The following is a 19,073-nucleotide window of genomic DNA, read 5'->3' as shown; positions in this document are numbered from 1 at the left end:
GACTGGGGGCAGAAGCTCTGCCTCCCCATCACAGAGCGATTCAGAGTTAAATTATAAAGCCAGTGTGAAATGACTGTCTCAGGGGCCCGGGTGGCTTTCAAGGGAGAAGGGCATCTCACCAGCTCCCGCTGAGGATGGCGCTTTAGTGCTGCAGACGGGGTAGGCGTGGGGACCCAGGCCAAGAGAAGACCCCATGCGTAACCTGACAGTGGGGTCACACACACACGACACAATGTTACCTGTGACCGTGGACTTGCCCTGGACTTATGGCTGGTGGGGACATAGACCCTGGAGGTGGCGTCCAGTACTGGAGATCAGGGCTGAGCTCTCTGCTATGTGTAGCTGCCTATGTAACCTTGGGTAAGTCACTTAACCCTTCTGGTCCTCAGCGTTCCACTTAATAAGCCACGCCCAGAAGCTCCATCGTCAGCATATCGCTCGTTCTAGCTCTTTAACACTCAGCCAGGCTGTGAGGTGTTAGGACCACGCTACCTCTGAGCTCTGGAGAGGTGGTGACTGCACTGAGGCCAAGCAGCAGGGACCCTGGGCCAGAGTCACCGTCCCTGCTCTAGGAGACAGGAGCATGGCCCGTGGCTCTCCAGTAGCTCCTCTTGTAAAACCAGAGCGGGCAGAGGGGCTGGTAGGGATGATCGACCAGGTCCTTTCCTGTCCAGAGCCAGGAGGAAGGCTTAGCTCTGTGGTGTCTTGTTATCTGGAACCCCAGGTGGCTCCCGAGCACTGTCAGGCCTCTTTTGCCGAAAGAAGGGCCAGCTCAGGGACCCGCGTGTCTGGTGCAGATGAGAGAGGTGAAGCAAGTGATGGTCGGGGCTGGGCTTTGGCTCGAGGGGCCCGGAGACCAGCCTTGAGAGGATGCTTACTGCTCAGCAGGCGGGTGGGTACCAGCCAGCGACACCTCCGTCACTTCCCAGCAATTCTCTCTCAGTGGAGATCCCAGAGTTAGTCACTGCTGGGCTGGTGGCTATTTTCAGGGGAAATCATATAAGCTAAGTGTCACCTTAAAGGGAACCCACATACTGATGGCTGAGCCCTCTGAGGCTCTGTATACAGTAGGCACTTAATATATGTCCCAGCCTCTCTCTCACCAGTGTGTTCCTTGAGTAAGTCTAGAAAACACAAATTCAATCACATGACTCCCCTTCCCTCCTCCTTAGCTTCCGTGGCTCCCCCTCTTAGAGAACAAAGCCCAAATTTATCTGCCTAACATCCAAGGCCTCCATCCTTCTCCGTGGCCCCATGTGTCCTATCCTCCGGCCAAACCAATGACTCACTGCTACTCATGTGTTTCACGAACGCTGAGCCTCAGCATGGCTGTTCCTTCTGTCCAGGATGTCTTTCCCTCTCTCTTTTCCAGCCTAGTGACCTCCTACTCGTCCCCCAAAGCCTAGTGCACATGGCCCCTCCATTTGCAGATGGGGAAATGAGGCCAGAAGGGTAGTGACTTGTTGCTCCAAGCTACACAGCCAGGTGGATGCAAACATGGAATGAGTAAGAATCAGCACTCAGTGAGCACTTACTCAGTGTTGAAACACTCACTTAATCCTCCCTGGCTGGGCAGGGAAAAAGCCACGAGAGGGTTCTAAACTGAGAAATGACGTGTTTGGATTCACAGCTGACTGCAGAGATGCAAAGGTAAGGTGGAGAGAGCAATAAGAGGCCATGCTGGGTCCGGGAGAGGGATGAGGGGGTCCTGTGCGGGAAGGGCGGCAGTGCAAGTGGGGAGGGTGGCTAGGCCCTGGATATGCTTTAAACGGAGAGCCAAGAGGACCGGCGAATTGGATGTGGGGTTTGAGGCAGAAAGGAGTTTGGGATGATTCTTAGATATGTTCCCTACTTAAAGGGCCTCTGCAAAGATGGGACGAAATGACAGGGGCAAGTCCCTGGGACGATGCTCACGGGAGTCAGTTATTCCACACGAGTTCTCGTTCCTTCCCCCTCTTTCGTGCCCAAGAGAAGGGAAGGCCCTTGAAGGCAGGTGGCCTCAGCCTCTCCACTCTCACAGGTGGCAGGAAGGTCCTCTCCTCTCCTCTGTGGACCCCAGTCCTCCCTAGGGTTCTAAAAAGAGGGAAGGTTATGCGTGAATGTTCAGGTGGGCTCACAGAGCCCTGCCGGGGCCCAGGGGAGGGTGTGAAGGCTAGAGCGGGAGGGGCGGCCAGGCAGGCGGCCGACATTCGCTGGACTGGGCGAGTCAATGTGGACCATGTGAGGACTGGGAAGGTGCCTGCAGGACCAGGATGTTTCCAAAGATAAATCCTGTCAATGTCTTCTGGCTCAGGAAAGGGAGCTCGGGCACTCAGAACGGGGGTTCTGGAAGGCAGGAGGCCTAGAACCCCCCAGGAGGGCCCAGGCTGCGGGACAGGCAGGAGAGGAGGCACAGGTAAGGACCTCCCGGCTCACGTGAGCTCCTTCCCAAGAGCCCTCGGGCCTGAGACACAGGGCACAGCCCCTTTGTAATAGCGGGACCATACGGGCACCTGAGAATGGGCCATTCTTAGTCCCTCTGAAGTTGAGTTTCAAATGTCCCCAGGGGGCAGTTTTATCCACAATGAGGACACTAAATTAGGAGTAATGGCCCACATTTATCAAGCAGGCTCTCAGGGCTGGCCATACATGAACTTGTTCCATTACGGCGGCCCTACAACCCTAGGAGGGCAGGGTTATGATCTCCCCAAGTATAGCTGAGGACCCTGACGCCCAGAGAGGAAAAGGCACCTGCCTGAGTTAGAAATGGCAGAACAAGGGTTTCAACCCAGGTAGCCAAACCATGCCTGAGGCAACGAGGCCCCGGTGGGCACCTGAGTAGCTGGGTGAGTGCCAGGGCCCTAGGTGGTCAGGCTGTGACAGGCACGGCAGAGAACGGACAGGGCTGTGGTCTCGGGCCCCATTCAAGCGAGAAGAATGAAGTGCCTGCATTTCTTTGTCTATAAACTTGGCTGTCCAGAGGGTGGGGAGCAAGGCGAGGGGGGGGTGGGGGCGGAATGTGTCTGTAATGGTTTTTGTCTGCAAGAGGGAAATATATCCATGGAAGAGAGCCCCAGTTCCAGGAGCCCGGGTACTCGTGAGCACATACTGAAGGCCCACGTGTCAGGAGACGGACGTGGACCACCTGAGTGAGGCCGACTGGCCCTTTCTGGCCTAAGATTCCCCAGCCCTGGTCCTAACGCTTGGCTGGGACCAGCCAGCAGTGAACCCCCTCTTCTGTGGGCCTGCTCCTGGGCCAGGTTCTAAGAGGCGGAGAGACACCTTGAAGCAGCAAATCCACACACAAAAGAGAGGGACTCTCATCTTGCGATCATGAGGGGCCGCCCCCTTCCTTAACGCCGTCCCCTGCCCCTGGCTCTCAACCCCACGCAAGGCCTCATCTGTTATTTCCAGGATCGAAGGAACTACTAAGGACTCAATTTAATAGCTCATGGAGAGCAGGAAAAGCAACGCACTAATACATTTTGGATTCATCTCCAAGCACTGTGTTAGAAGGACTTCCCGGTATGTCAGCTAAGAGCTACCCAAACTTCAGGCCTCCATGTTCTGCCTTTCTGATGTTTGGTCTATGTGTATACTTCAGCAGTTACTGACTCTATTGCGGAAAACTGCAAAAATGCCCATAATTCTCCATTCCTCTCATAAAGAGACAGAGCCTATTTCCCCACCTCTTGAATCTGAGTTAGTCTTGTGGTTGTTTTTGGCCAAGGGGACATTAACAAAAACGGTGCAAACAGAGGCTTGAAAAGTGCTCCTGCACCGGGACTTCCCCATCTGTTGTTTTTGGAATGCTGAGCCACCTAGGAACAAGCCCAGGCTAGCCTGCAGGGTAATGAGACCATAGGGACCAGTTGCCTGTGGCACCCCAGCCAATAGCCAGCCAGTTTCCAGAAGAGCTACCCTGATGCCCTATGGCTGACCTACTAGTGAGGGAGCCCAGCAAAGACCAGAACTGCCCAGCCAAGCTCAGCCCAAACTGCCAAACAGCAGAGCCGTGAGCCAAATAAAATAAATGGCTGCTTGAATTTGGGGATGGGTGTTACCCGGCAAATGCTAACTGAACGTATTTTTCACGCTAGCTACTCACCTCTTGACTTGAGTAACTACTTCAGCTTCATATATGCATTTTTCTCTGTGCAAAAACAGGTTTGATGTGCTAACTATATTTTTTCTAAAATACATTAAGAAAACTACATCATTTTCAGACAACATAAGAACATATACCTGCCTTTGGGAAACAATCCTCACAGAGATCCCATAGGTGTAGGAACGATTCATTCCCCTCATTTGACAGTTAAAGAAACTGAGGCTCAGAAAGGGGCAGTGACTTGCTGGAGGTCAAACAGCCAGTAAAATGGCAGAACTGAGGTTCGAGTCCAGGCCTGTCTGAGACCAAAGGCATGGATTTATCTCCAGATCTTACCCCTCCTTCCACCCACCCCGCCCCAAGAGAGTGGCTCCCATATCCCTGGGGAGAAGACGAGGGAGTGGGCTGTCCACTGCCTCCTCCCCTGCCCCCTCCGTCCTCCGCGAGGCCAGCCTTACTCCCAGAACTCGGTGACGGGGGAGGTGAAGTTGGTGGTGCTGAGGGAGATCCACAGGCTCTTGTTCCTGCGCAAGGTGTCTTCCAAGCACTGGGGCGTGTTCCAGCTGTGGTTGCAGTTTGCCCAGGGGAGCTCCGACTGGAAGGACTGGAACAGGTAGTACGTGGCCCAGGCCAGGATGATGATGTAGTATATGTTCAGGAGGGACACAATCACAATGGAGGCATAGCCGATGCCTGCAAGTGTGGATAAGCGAGACGAGCATCAGAGGGAGGCCAGATCCACCACAGCCACACCCTCAACCAGAAAACCCTGGAATCTGCAGGCCTGGGGCCAGAAGGGGCCCTTCAACAGTGACCAGCAAATATCTGTAGGATGAATGGATGACTGGATGGATGGATAGGTGAAGGAATGGGTGCTTAGATAAATCAGATAGTTGGATGAATCGAAGGGTGTATGAAAGAGGGATAGATTGATGGATGGATGGATGGATGGACGGATGGATGGTTAGATGGATGCATAGACGAATGGATGGATGTTGGAATGATGGATATTCACTTTGTTGGATGGATGTATGGATGGTGGTTGAAGGGAAGGTTAGGTAGGTGAACGGACGGAAGAACGAGTGGATGGGTAGATGGAGGATGGTTGGATGGATAGATGGATTGCCTAACTATTGACTAGTTTAATGAAAGAAAGGTTTAATGGATAGATGGATGGGTAGATTTACACGGATGACTGAGTGAACAGACTCACACATTCTCCCACCCCTGCCAATTATAATCATGACAGTATTATCTTATGAGGGCATACTAGGAACTAGGCACAGGACTAAATGTTATAATAATAATAAAGCTACCACTGGTTTGGGGCTTACTATGTGTACAAAGCACTTTTACATGGCTATGTCGTTTTGTCTTCATAGCAATCCTTGAAGTAAGCATATTATTTCCACGTTATAGTTGTGGAAACTGAGGCACAAAGAGATTAAGTGACTTTCCCAAAGTCACGAGAATTAGCAAAACGAGGAATTGGGACTTGAAGCCAGACAGAACGGTTCCTGAAAGGCTTCTCTTCTACACTCTGCTGCTTGGAAGCCACTGGCCCCCTTATCCTTTAACAACCCAGAGAGGCGGGAACAGCTGTGTGGAACGAGCAGCAGCATCACGTGTACAAGGTGCTGGTGTGACCTGCGTCAGGCACGGTGCCACGCGGCCTGCACGAGGCTCCATTGTACCTGGCAAACAGTAGGTGTTCAATAAAAATTTGCTGAACCAATGAACACCAGGCCCCAGGTGACCTTTGTCCCACACTCACCGGCAAACAAGGGGCAGATCTTTTCCCAGCAGGTGATGCCCCCTTCAGAGGTGTACTGGCCTATGATTACCTCCAGGAAAAACACAGGCAGGCCGCCCCCAAACAGGAAAATGAAATATGGTATGAGAAATGCACCTGCAGGGAGAGAAGAGTGGGGTGAGGCTCAGGCGGCGGCTGTCACGGGGCCGAGGCTGTAGGTCTCTTTCCCAAGCCCTCCCGGCCAATGGAATCAGAGGGCATGGGTGAGGGACATGAGGGTAAAGGCCAAACTCCTGGACCTGGCTGAAACCTCTCCAGGCCCTGCCCACCTGTCCAGCCGGCATCACCCTTCCTGGGTGCCCTCTTGCCTTCTGCAAATCTACCAGGTGCTTGAAGTCCCTGAGCCTTTGTTTAAGCTGCGTGCCTGCCCACCTGCCTGCCTTCCCCACATCTGTCCACCCGAAGAAGGAATGCTCAGCCCTTAACACCCGTTTCAAACGGGCCTCGTTGACGCCTTCAGCTAGCCTTCCCCAGCCCCCAGGGCAGGAAGCTGAGAAGAACTTGTTAGGAAGGGTGATGGGAAGCGAGAGGTGGGCCTCTCCAGCCGGGGGTGGGAGCCAGGGGACGAGGGAGGGGCAAAGAATTGGGCAAGGGTTCCTACCTGGTGTCCACTAATGGCTTCAGCGGGTCCATAAACCCTCTGAAACTGTTGGCAACTTGGGTCTATGTGTATGTACTTTGTTCTGGGGAGCGTGTAGGGTACTCATCAGAGTCCCAGAGGCACCTGAGACCTACAAAAGGTTAAGTAATCAGGCTCGAAGGCAGAATTTCCCGAAAGGTGGTTCTCCTGACGGGAGCAGCTCGCGCATGCCCGGCTCTGCCGGAGCGCCAGCCCTTGGTCATGGGCCGCCACGAGGAGCTGGGAGTGAGTTCTTACTACCAGTTCTTACTGCGTCAGCAAGAAAGTCTCCATCATGTCTGACCAACTTGAACTTCTCCAACAGGAGAGGATTCCAGCTCAGAGCCTTCAACAGGTAAAAAAACAAAACCCAAAAAACTCAGACCAACCAACTAACCAGCTGACCGAACAGAGAACGTACACTTAAAAAACACCTTCACCTAAGTGAAGGGGTCTAAAGGGACAAACTTCCAGTTATAAGATAAATTGGTCCTGGGCGTGTCATGTATAGCATCGTGACTCCAGCAACAACATACTGGACTGTGCATTTGAAAGTTGCTAAGGGACTTCCCTGGCGGTCCAGTGGTTGAGACTCCATACTCCCAACGCAGGGGGCACGGGTTTGATCCCTGGTCAGGGAACTGAGATTCCGCATGCCGCACGGCGCGGCCAGAAAAAAACAAAACAAAAAATGGAAGCTGCTAAGAGAGCAAAATCTTAACAGTTCTCATCACAAGAAAAAAAAAATCTGTAACTATGTGAGGTGATGGATGTTAACTAGACTTACTGTGGTGATCATTTCTCAATACAGACATAAATCATATTGTATCCCTTAAATTAAAACAGGGTTTTATGTCAATTCTATTTCAATAAAACTGGAAAAAAGTGAAAATTAAAAATTCTAAAAATCTTCACTGTATTTTTTTTCCCTGGATACCACCTTTCCGTTACAGCAAATGATACTGGCTTTTTACACTGAAGGTGGGAAACCAAGCTTGCTTTTGAACTACATTTGGTTTGAGCTAGAAAAGCAAAGGTTAAAAAAGTTATAAAGTAAGGAAGAGTGGGGAGGTGCAGAGCTGTGAGGGAATTTACAAAGGGGGCGTGTGAATATCTGAGGCTTGGGAGACTCCGGCCCGGCCTCATGGCACTCTTCAGAGATGGTAAACTGGAGGATCAGAGAGGGTGAGGGACCTGCTCAAGGTAACACAGTGAGACCCTGACAGAACACCACCTGATTCCTAGTCATGCTCATCTCCTGCTTCTGAGGAGTGGGCTGGGGGCTAAGCAGGCTGACCCGGGGGAGGTGAAGGTGGGAGCCTGGAAAGCCAGGCATGGGGAGGCCACCCACGCTCTGGCTCAACCCTTCTCCTCCAATGCCACTCTCTGCCCAGCCCAGGCTCACCTCCACCATTTTTGTAGCAGAGGTACGGGAAGCGCCAGACGTTGCCCAAGCCGACGAAGCCGCCAGCCACGGACAGCACAAAGTCAATCTTGCTGGCCCACTTCTCCCTCTGCGGGGGCTTCCCCTCAGCCTCATCCTCAGGCCGTGTGCCTGGGCTCTTCCCTGGGGATGGCTTCAGGATATCCTTGTGGAAGTCTTTGAGACACTGCAGCTTCTCCTTGGTGGCCATGTCCTCCTCGCTTTCTGTGGGGGACAGAACAGAGTGCAACGTGTGTCGGTAAGGGACACCCTGTGTGTCTTAACACAACCTGGCTGGCCGGCTCTGTCCTGCTGCCGCCTCGTCTGTCCACTCCTCTGACCTCCTAGGTGATTGGGGGACCTAGTGATCCAGGGACTAACAGGTGCCATTCCCAAGAGAAGTAGCGGGGCCCACGCCCGGCATCCCCGAATGTCACACCGCGCCCTCCACCTGCAGGGAGATAAACGTGAAGCCACCCAGCCCTGGCAGCATCTCTGCAGAATACAGCACCCTCCAGGCAGGTCTAGGGCAGCTTCCGAGTAACAGCCTGCCTGCATTTTCTAGAAATGATGTCCAAATTTCAGATTTGCACAGAGAGCGATGCCTCCCATTTCACTCACAGCTCAGCACAGGACCTGGCCCACAGGAGGTGCTCGTTCCTCACTGTGTAAAGAATGGATAAACACAGACAAGTGAGGAATGGGGTTTCAGGCTGGAATGGAAACGATATTTGACAACAGAGTTTCCATCAAATACAGAAAATGGATGCTTATAAAATAGATTTGCAACTTATTAACCAGTCACATCTCTGCGGCATAAGAAATAAGGGATTTGCACTGGTCAGGATTATGGAAGAATGCGGGTTAATCCCCACGTGTCCAGCCCTCTCTCTCCATGCTCTGGCTGGCTCTGACCCCTGTATCATCCAGGGCCCTGGCCCTCTGACTACCCTGTGGGTTTCGCGAGGGGAGGCCCCAGAGGATATCAAATCTCTAAGCCCCCAGGAGCCGTTCACAGTCACCCTCAGCCCACCCCTGCTGGGACTCCATTTTGGAGGAGGTCGGCCACCGGCCAGCGCAGCGCCCCTGCTCTCTGTACTTCTTCAGGTCGCCGAGTCCTCACTGGCCTGGCAGCTCGACCTTGAGGGCAAGAGCATCCCAAGTCCAGCCCAGTGGGAGAGGGTGCCTTCTACCCCCACGTGCAGAGGACCATGAGGACAGGTGAGCCTTAGTTTCCCCACCTGCAGAATGAAAAGGATGACGGCAGAGGTGACCGACTCATAGCCAAGCAGCTCTGAACACAACCTGCTTGTTTTTGTGATCCAAATCGGTGGCCAACACTGAAATATCAGATTCCAGAGAAAAGGCAAGATTTCTAGGTTTTCTTACAAAATCGGAAGGTGGGCCACGTTGGGTTCACGATCCCTACAGTGACCTCCAGCTGGACCAGAGGCGGCCATCACCCCAGCTCACTGGACCTGTTCCGGGGCGTCTGAGTCCTCCTGTCACAATGGCACTAGCTGAAAATGCCTTCCTTGCTTCCTTGTGAACGGTCTCCTCCACAACTAGAACAGAGGCTCTGTGGCACCGGGACCTGCCTTGTCCACGGCTCGGTGCCCCGAGCTGGCGCACAGTAGGTCGTCAGGCAAGGACTGCTGGGTAGATGGTTCCCAGAGTGTGTCTGCAAGCAGCTGGGGCCAAGTACCAGCCCCAGCTCTGCCGCCTCCCAGCCCCATGACACTGGCAGGTCCTCGGCGTGTGGCCCAGAGGCACCGGGGCAGGGCAGGGCGAGGGCTGCTGAGGGGACATGCTGGCCTGGCCCCAGCAGTGGGCCCTCCAGGGCCGTGCTCTGAGGAGAAGAGGCATGCAGCACAACAGAACCCCCGTTCCCCCACACCTCCTTCCTCTCCTGGCTGGGGGTGGGGGACCCCGATTGTTTCGCTATCTGGTGGTGAGCAGACCAAGAAAAGGCTTCCTGGAGCCGCCGGGCGGCTCACTGGGCCTTCCTCTGTCTCCCGGCGACGGCATCCGCAGGCCTTTCTTTGCCCACTCCCTCGGGGCGACGCGGGGTTCTGCCGAGCGCACGGCTGCTGTAAAAATAGCCCGGGCGGCCAGCATTGTTCCAGCGCTGATCCGTGCAGCCCCCGATAGTTATCTGAGCAGCCCATTGTGGGCCGGCTGGATGGGAGCATAATTGGAGGATGTGGGACTCCACTCCCTCCTAGTGGGGATGTTTTCCAGGGAATGACCCCTGAGCCTCCTCCAAGAAGGGCCGGTGCCGCCCTTTAGGGCCCTCCTTGGATCTCGGGGCCGGAAGGCACTTCACCAGGTCAGCCAGACAGAGGGGGGAGGTGGCCGGCTTCTGCTCACATAGGCTGGGGGCACTGGCGAAAGCTACTCTGAGTCCTGGCTCTGCCCTCTGGGCCCCAGGCCCACTTGCCACTCTGGCCCTCAGAGAACCCTCTAGAAACATGAGGCAGGGAGCAGCAACAAGCTCCCTAAGACCCTTGGCTCCAGGTTCTGGTTCCATATAAGATGAGACCTCCGGCCCCCTTTTCCGCACTCAGGACCCCATCTTCCCGACGCCTGTACCTGAACCAGGATCGGGGGTGAGGCCTGTCACGTCCTGGTGTTGTAGTGGTCTCCTCACTCCTCACTGCCAAGGTGTACCTGCAGATGTGTTCCTGCAACACTGACACCTGTCCCACCTGTGGCTGCTGCCATCACAGGCTCACCTGGCCATTGAGAACACATAGCCCAGGGATGTCCATGGACTCGCCCAAGACTCACGCCTGGATGTGGTCTGACCCAGGTGCAGACACCCCAACTCCCTGTCAGGGGGGCTCCTTCCAAGCTCCTCTGGGGTGTCCAAGGAAGCCCCAGCAGCAAGATCCGCGGATTCCGCCTCCTGTACATCCCTGGCATCCACCCACTTCTCCATCACCATGGCAACTACCGGCTCCAGGCTCGACAGCCCTCCACGGGCATCCCCTGCAGCCTCCTCCTGGGTCTCCCTGCTGCTACTCTGCCCACCCCACCCCTACGATCTGTTCTCAGAACAGCAGCTGAAGGCAACTTATGAAGCAGACTCAGATCATAATGCCCTCCCACCGCAACCCTCCGTCACTCCCGGAAGAAAACACACGCGCCTCACCACAGCTACTGGGTCTCAGCACAGGCCCCTTTTCCTTGGGACACTGGTCCCACATTACCGCTTTAGTTCAGCCCACCCCTCAGGCTCGGGCTTCCCGCATGGCTGCTCTAGGCCCCCTGGTGGCAGCCTGGCCCCTGCAGGAATCAAAGGGTGAGCCCCGGCCTAGAAGCTGAGAGCCACTTCCTGGCTGAGTGACCTCAGGCAAGTTACTCCACCCTCTGGCCCTCAGTGTTCTCCTGTGTAAAGAGGGATAACTGTGGCCGCCTCATAGGGATGTTACGAGGACTGAACGAGGGGGTGCCCATGGCAAGTGCTCCTGAACTGGTATCTGCCAGTACTACTCTGTTATTGCTCTAATTATTCTGGGGTCCACACTGACCATGCGGTATGGAAGGCCTTAGTCGTACTCAGGGTGAGATCAGCAAGACCCAGAGAGGCCAAGTGACACTGCTGAGGTCACGAAGCTGGGAGTGACAGCGACCATGATGTTCTGGAACCCCCAGCTCCGCCTCACTGTCCCTTGGCCAGTCCAGCCCGTCCAACTCTGCAGACCCCCAAGAGACTCACTAACTCTCTCTCGCCCGTCACACACCAACATTGCGCCCCCAGTGCAGCCAGCACTTGGGAACGAGCCCCCTCCGAGGTGTCCCAGACGCCCGCCGCCTTGCAGGACGCCGCTGAGCGCTGTTTTCCTTGGCGCCAGGCCCAGGGCTATTTTCTAGCAACCGTGATACATTATTGCCCATTTTAAGAGCTTCCTATTTGCTTATTACAGCTACAAGTGATTAGAATCGGCTCCAATACAGAGGTTCCACGACGAAGGCTCCCTTCTTGTCCAGCTGAAACTCCCACTCTGTTCCTGGGGTGGACATCACAGCCAGGGCCTGGTTCCGGTGCCTGAAGACCAACGTGCAGATCGCCAGGCTGGCTTGTGACACGTACTCAGACAGAGTCAACCTAGTGCCCGAGATGCCGTGGGTTGACAAGATGTTCCTTTGCTTCCTCCCAATGTAAAGCTACCAAATTTTTGAGTACTTTAATTCTGTGCTGAGCTGTCTATACACAGTTTTCTATGCACTCTTCAAACACCCTCAACACTGACTGCAGACGGGATTTTTAGGACCGTTTTACGGATGGGGGGAGTCGAGGCTCAAGCAGGGAAGAGAGTGGCCTGGCTGAAGATACACAGGTGGGAAGGAGACTAGAGGCAGAATTCCCAGCTGGTCTGCCCAGCGCTGAAAGCACTGGAGCGAAGGTTAGAGAGCAGCCTCTGCAGGGTTTGCAGATGGGGACACTGAGTTCAGAGGGAAAGGACCGCAGAGGTACAGAGCCAGCAGCAGGGCAGCGCTGGGGACCCCGGGGGCCCACGCACCAGCCATCTGGGTCCTGAAATTGAGATGCTACTGAGGCCCCTCCCCCACACCTGCCACCTCAGCCCAAGGCTTTGGGGGAACCAAGCCCAGAAGCTGGGGGGCTCTCTGCCTTGCCCTCCCCTGCAGAACTTGAACTTTCTCAAATAAACAGTTTCCCATGTGGCTCTCTCCTGTCAAGAACAATGACTCAAGTCCCCTGTTGTCACTCAGGAGTCCCTACAGGGCTTTTAAATAAGAGGGCAGGTACTTCTTCTGTTTCCTTTTTGGAATACTTTCCCCACCCCAAAAGGGCGTAGCCCACAGCTGGGCTATAGGATCAATCTCTGGGCCTGACATCTGGGGTTTGGCAAGCGACTCCCAGAATCCCCAAACTGGGGCAGGAGGACAGCTGGACGACAGATCCATTCATTTCACAGGTAGGGAGCCTGCAGCCCGCTGGGCCTGCTATGGAAACAAGCAAGCGGCTGGACCCCTTGTCTGCCCTTTCCAGAGCAGGGTCCCTCCTCCTCTCTCCTTTCCTTGTCCCCCGTCTCCACTCCAGACCCGGTGATCTGGGCTCACAGAGGCCACAACTGAGCTGAGTGACCTGTCCAAGCAACAACCCTCTCTGTGCCTCAGTTTCCTCACTGGTTAAAAAAATGGGGGTAAAGATAAAACTCGCCTTATAGGGATCAAATAGGATGATGCCTGTAAAATATTGAGCACAGTGCCTGGTGCATACAAGTGATTAATAAACATTAGCTATTATTGAAGAAAACATCTGATCACACTGGGATTTTACTACATTATGTGGCAGGCATCGTATCCTGAGAGTTTAAAAAAAAGAAAAAGAAAGCAAGCTGCATTTACTGGGCACTGGCTGCATGCACACCTATTTAGCACTGTGCGAGGCGCTTTGCAAGCATTTTCGGAATTAACCCTGTCCATGGGTGGCCATTACCATCTGCCTTTTGCTGACAAGGCACAGAGTGGTGAAGTTACTTGCCCAGGGTCACAAAGCAAGCAAAAGGCCGCTGAAGCTTCGAATGGCTCCCAGGTCTATTTTGGCCTCTCAATTCCATGTTCTCAGCCACTCGGCTGTTTTGGATCACTTGCTCTAGATATGTCACAAAGTGAAATCAGGTCTGGCGCCTTTATGCCAGCTTCAAGCTACTGGGCTATGCTGAAAAATTAGGGAAGTAGGTGAAGGCAAACAGGGAAGTGAGGGGCCACATGACAGAGACAGACAGGGCAGGGCCTGGGGACCCGTGCAGCAGTCAGTGCCCAGGGCCACAGGGGTGGGCTGAGCAGGCCGACGGAACGCACTGACTGGGGCAGGACGGATGGAGCCACGGACCCGAGGCTTCCTCTAGCAAACAGGAAGAGTTTCTCCCAAGCTTCTCTGATAGCCCTGGAGGGGCTCCTTCGAGCACTGTCCCCACAGACTGCAGGTGGGGGACAGGCTCAGTAAGGAGGAGGGCTGGGATCAATTAGTAATGTCTACCCCAGGCACGCTGCTTACATACAATCCTGGCCCTAGAGAGTATTTAACAGTTAAGCACCAAACGGGAGAAAAAAAAAAAACGTGTATTAAGAGCACTATTTCACTTCCTAGGGTAGCTGACTTTGAAAAGAAAGCAGGAATTAATTTTTAAAAAGGGTTTTTTATTCTTTTTCATGAAAAGGTACACCTTTAAAAGATTTGATCATTCGATTGAATCATTTGATTGACCTTCAATTAGAAGGTCTGTATCCTTCTGTCTTGGTTATCTATTCCTAACTCAGGCTAACTCAAGCATGACAAGCTCAAAGGCCTCCAGGGACCTGGCAGGCAAAGAACGGAGGCCAGTGGGGAAGGGCCTGCAGAATATGCCACGGGCAGCTCTCCTCAGCTCCAGCTACTGTGGTTGCCTTTGGGATCGAGGCCACTGAGGCCAGACCCTCCAATTCCTGGAGAGGTGTTGAAATCTGAGACGTATGTGCACATACAACTTCCAATTTCTACAACATCGTGTGGGCCAAACACCCAGTTTGTCCTCTTTGGTCAGACCATTGTCTCAGGTCACCCAAGGCAGTCGCAGCAAAGGGCAGGACAGGCTCGGCTGGAGATGCTGACCAGTCCAGCCTCCAAGGTCCGATGTCTCGCCCCAGTGAGGTCATCCAGGAAGCCCGGCATTGTTTTGCCAGGAACAAAGTCGAAACAATGAGCGACAATTCTGTGGTCCTAGTGAAAGTGAGTTCTGTTTGGGGAATTGTTTTCAGCACGGCAGCTCTGGGGACAGGGTCTGTTATCTCCTGGGCTCAGCGTCCGTGGGCAAGGCCCTCCCCTCCCCCCACGAAGGCTCATGTCTACCCCCATTCTGCTGAGAGCACCCTGCCTGGCTCAGGCTCGGCCTTCAACCTACAGGAGTGTTGACTTCGCCCCAAGCCTCACGGAGTCTTCCTTTTCACAGATCAGGAAGCTGAGGCTCAAAGAAGGGGAGGGTCTGGCCCAGGTCACACAGCTACCAGGCGAGGCCAAGATTTGCACCTAGATCCTGACTCCACGTGGTTGGTGACACCCCAGGGTAAGGTGGCCTCTGTACAGGGACCTAATAGAGCAGATCGTACTTCTTGATCTATGGTTCGCAGAGGAAAAAGAGGGTGAAGGTGGGCACGTTTTCCAAAGAACTGGCCTCTAGGACAACGCCGGGGCAGGGCGCAGGATGTGGGCCCAATGTACAGCCTTCTCCTCTCTCCGGCACCAAACCTGCAGGCGGGCGGGGGGAGGAAGGCGCGAGCAGGCTGCTCTGTGGCCGGGTGGCCCGGGGATGGGCGGACAGCAGGCGCAGGAAGGCCGGCGCTGCCCTCGAGGGGAACGCAAGCTGGGCACACAACACACCCAAAACAGAGGTGCCCCAGGCACTGGCCCAGTAGGCCACCGAGTCAGGGGACAGGGCAGTAGGTGAAGAGTCAGAAAACTGGGTCTGGTTCCAGTTCCAGTCCTGCAGGCCAAGCACTTCCCCTGTGCCTCTTGGATATTTGGGGATAAGACGGAGAGAGGGCAGCTCCGGCGAGCAGTGAGTACCGAACAAATATTTACTGAGAGCATCCTCTACTAGGTGCCAGGCCCTGCTGTAGGGACTGGGGACTCGGAGGTGAGCCCTGGAGCTGACATTCCAGAAGGGAGGACAGACACTAAATACATACATGAATAAATATTTACGACTGGGACCGGTGAGCAGAAGACAACCAAGCAAGACAAGGGCACAGGGAGTCAGAGGACCCCCTGAGGAGGTGACGTTTCATAGTGGCAGACGCTCACTAAAGACTGGTTCTGGGCAGGCCCTGTGCTAAGCCCTTGCAGGTACCAATTCATCTATTCCTCTCACTAGCCTGGATGAAGGAATGAGGCCCAGAGAGGTGAAGTCGCTTGCCCAAAGTCACACAGCAATCAATGGGCTTCAGGGTCTGTGCTTTCAACCACCTTGAAGCTGGGATCTGCATGGCAAACATCTGGGGGAACGGTGTTCTCAGAGCAGGGACAGCGTGTGTGAAGAAGGCCACACTGGGCACGGCAAAGGAACAGAGGGAAGGCCGGTGTGGGACAGAGCAAGGGGGACAGGGCATGGGGCGACCCGGCGAGGAAGCCAGGCCTGGAGGCCAGGTCAGACCCTGGATTTATCTAGCAGGTGGTGAGGGACCCTGGAGAGCTTTGTGCTGCCCCAAGGAGTTCTCAACTCAGGCTGTCCCTGACCACCTGGCTCCCTCCCACCCTGAAGGGATTCGAGGGCCCACGCTGGGCTTTCCTCTGTAAGCTGTTGCCAGTAGGGACTTTCTACTGGGGCCTGCAGAGCCCAAGTCCTGAACCCCGACACCTCGGAGCCGCCGGCCTCCTCATTGTGAGCTGAGCACCTGTGGGACAGGCTGAAGTGGCCGCCATCTTGTGCAAAGAGGGACCCGCCAAGGATCGCGGCCAGAACTGCGGTCCCTCGGCCAAGGACCATAACATGGGTGACCGAGAGAAGAAAATGTCCTTGTGAGTCTAGACCCCTGGCCCCTCCGTGGATAAAACCCACGCGTTTTGGAAAGAACAGGGTCAGTCTTTGACGCTATATGATCTGGGACACGTCACTTCCCTCGGACTGGTTCCAGGAGAAGCCCCACCTGCCCTACCTGGACCGAGCATCTACCGCCTTCCTGCCCTCAGGGTGCTGATACCCGGGGGTGGGGGGCTCATTTTGTCACAATATCACAAAAATGGTTCTCAGTTCAGGAGGACAGGAGTCACGCGTCTGGTTGGAGCGAGGCGTCAAGGAGCAGGTCCCGTGACACCCCCTGGGCTGGGCCCGTGGCCAGGCTGGACCTGGTCCCTGAGGGAAGGCGGAGGTCCAGGAACAGTCAGGCTGCACAAATCCGTTTGAGGGGGCTTGGACCCCAAATGCCACTGAAGTTGCCAGCACGCGCTGTAACCACCAATCAGGTGAAAGAGAGGAAGCAGGGAGCCGGGAGGGCGCCGTGGCTGCGGGGGACTCAGGGGGCCTGTTTTCACGCACAGGGCGGTGAGTCAGCAGGCAACGGCCTCCTGCCACTGACTCACCAGCCGCAAGCCTGTCACTCTTCTCCCCGCCTGCTTCCCCACCGCCCAGGCCCCAGCCGGGCTCTGCCGGAAGTGTGGGTAGAGTAGGTCAACCAGGACCCTGAGACAGGCTCTGCAGAGCCCAGGATTATTTCTGGAGGCCACAAAAAACAGAGACATGAGAAAAAAGAAAGGCTCCGTTTCTGTTTCCTCAAACTTCCCCTTTCAAGCTCTAAGAACCCTAACCTCCTCACTCCTCTCTAGCTGGCTGTAAAAAGCAAACAGAGGGCAGGCCCCTCCCTCCCTCTACAGAAACTGGAGAGAGAAAGGCCCTGGGGGCAAGGCCAGCTAAGGGCACGCGCGGGGCCCAGTGTTCGCTCAGAGCCGGCCATCCCCCACTCTGTCACCAGGGCTCTGCTGGAAGTTACAGCTCCAGGGAAACCAGCCAGGGCAGCTTTTGCAGTAGGGCCTCGAGCAAGTCACTGCTCTCAGCCTCGGTGTCACCTTCCGTAAAATGGGCATCACATCCTGTCTACACTGTGACAACTCGTAGCTCATTAGTGTTTGTAAACAAGCTCCCCGTTCTCACTGTTCCTCTTTTAATCATGTTTCTTCTCAAAGAGGAAGGACTTTCTTTTTCCTGCCCAGCTCCACGCTTACCTCTCCCTCACTTAGAAATTTAGCTCAAGGAGAGTTTGGTGCCTGTGGAGTGAAACAGCCTGGGATTCATTCAGCAAGGAAGAGGGGGTGATCCACTGGCACGGGCTGCCGCTGCGCCCACCGCAGAGCAAAGGGGCTTGTTGCCTGGGCTTTTACTCCATTTGTCTGGAAGTCAAGTTTCAAGCATCCTCCACCATCCAGACCCCACCCAAGATGCCCAGGGGCCTCTGAACCCACACAGCCCGTGCTTTCCCACGCCTCCCTCCACACCTCGGCTCCTGCTGTTGCCCTAGCCCAGCACGCTGCTCCCCGAGTAACTCACAGGCAACCCCCCAGGATGGTGGCCCCGAGGACCCCCTAGTGCCTCCCCTGGGCTCCGCAGGCCACACCACCTCCACCTCTGCCCCGTACTCCCTGGGCCTGCTTCCCAACAGCCAGTACAAGGCCTGGCACTATGAGTGTTTGTTAGAGGGAACATTTAGGGCTCAGGACTCTGGGGACACTCAGTGCAGGAGCAAGTCTCTTCCACTTTGCAGCTGTGAGGCCCCTCGATGAGGGTGATGGAGCAAAGAGCTATAGATGTAACTCTATTACATGTATCCCTGGCATCTGAGCACAGTTCCCCCCAAAAGGTCAAAACTCCACAAAGCTTTGCCTTTTATTGAGAGATGAGCCCCAAATCTTTAGGAAATCAATTTTCATTCAATGTGTTCCCCGAGCATCTTCCAAAAAATGAGTTTGAAGTGAATTCTCTCTGGTTCCCTAAAGGTTTGCCCAGTGCTGGAGATCCCAGTGGATCCTGCACAAAAGTTGAAAGCTCCAGCTGGGGCCTTAGAGGTCTTGGCATGTGTGAATGCAAGCCCACTTTCTAGATGGAAAAACCGAGGCCCTGGACCCACGGCGGATCAACAAAGAGGATCAGCCTCTTTCACAGACAGACCATCAGAGCTGGAGGGGAAACTGAGGCTGGAAGGAGCTGATGGAGGGTGGGGATGCTCCCGACACCCCCAACCCAGTGGAGCACAGTGGGTGCCAGAGGCGGAAAGTAAAGGTCTTATTCCAAACCTGAGTGGACCGGATTCATATCTAACTCCGTCAGGTTGGTGAATGTTGGTGCGGCAGCAGCGGCGACTTCCAGGGCTACAAGATGGTGCCTAATAGCAGCTACTGCTTGGCTAGAAGAAAAACTCAGCATTAAAATCCATCCCAGGGGTGCGGGGTGGGCTCCAGGGATGGCTGACATTCCTCAACTGTGGTCTTCCTACACGTGCAGACCACCTCCCAGGCAGCCCCACATAGCCTCCATGACCCCTAACCTTTCACTGTGATCCACTTATGCCTCCATGGTGCCTGCCAAGAGCACGGTGTGGGGGATCTGGCACGGCCTGCCACTCACGCAGCGCTGCA

General features: G+C 54.9%; 1 protein-coding gene across 1 annotated transcript in view; it reads right to left on the bottom strand.

The window, feature by feature from the left end:
• The window catches only part of SLC6A6 (solute carrier family 6 member 6), a 48,319-nt gene extending 29,489 nt beyond the window's left edge, over nt 1-18,830 (bottom strand). The window contains exons 1-4 of the mRNA XM_065886050.1: nt 18,732-18,830; nt 7,925-8,167; nt 5,862-5,996; nt 4,546-4,780 (exon numbers count right to left, since the gene is read on the bottom strand). Of these exons, the coding sequence (XP_065742122.1) occupies nt 4,546-4,780; nt 5,862-5,996; nt 7,925-8,167; nt 18,732-18,750 (632 nt within the window). The 5' untranslated portion in view covers nt 18,751-18,830. The remainder of the gene's footprint in view (nt 1-4,545; nt 4,781-5,861; nt 5,997-7,924; nt 8,168-18,731) is intronic.
• Nucleotides 18,831-19,073: the final 243 nt, after the last annotated feature.

The sequence above is a fragment of the Phocoena phocoena genome, chromosome 10 (assembly GCF_963924675.1).
Source record: "Phocoena phocoena chromosome 10, mPhoPho1.1, whole genome shotgun sequence".
In the NCBI taxonomy this organism is placed as follows: domain Eukaryota; kingdom Metazoa; phylum Chordata; class Mammalia; order Artiodactyla; family Phocoenidae; genus Phocoena; species Phocoena phocoena.
This window is presented reverse-complemented; position numbering and strand designations above follow the sequence as displayed.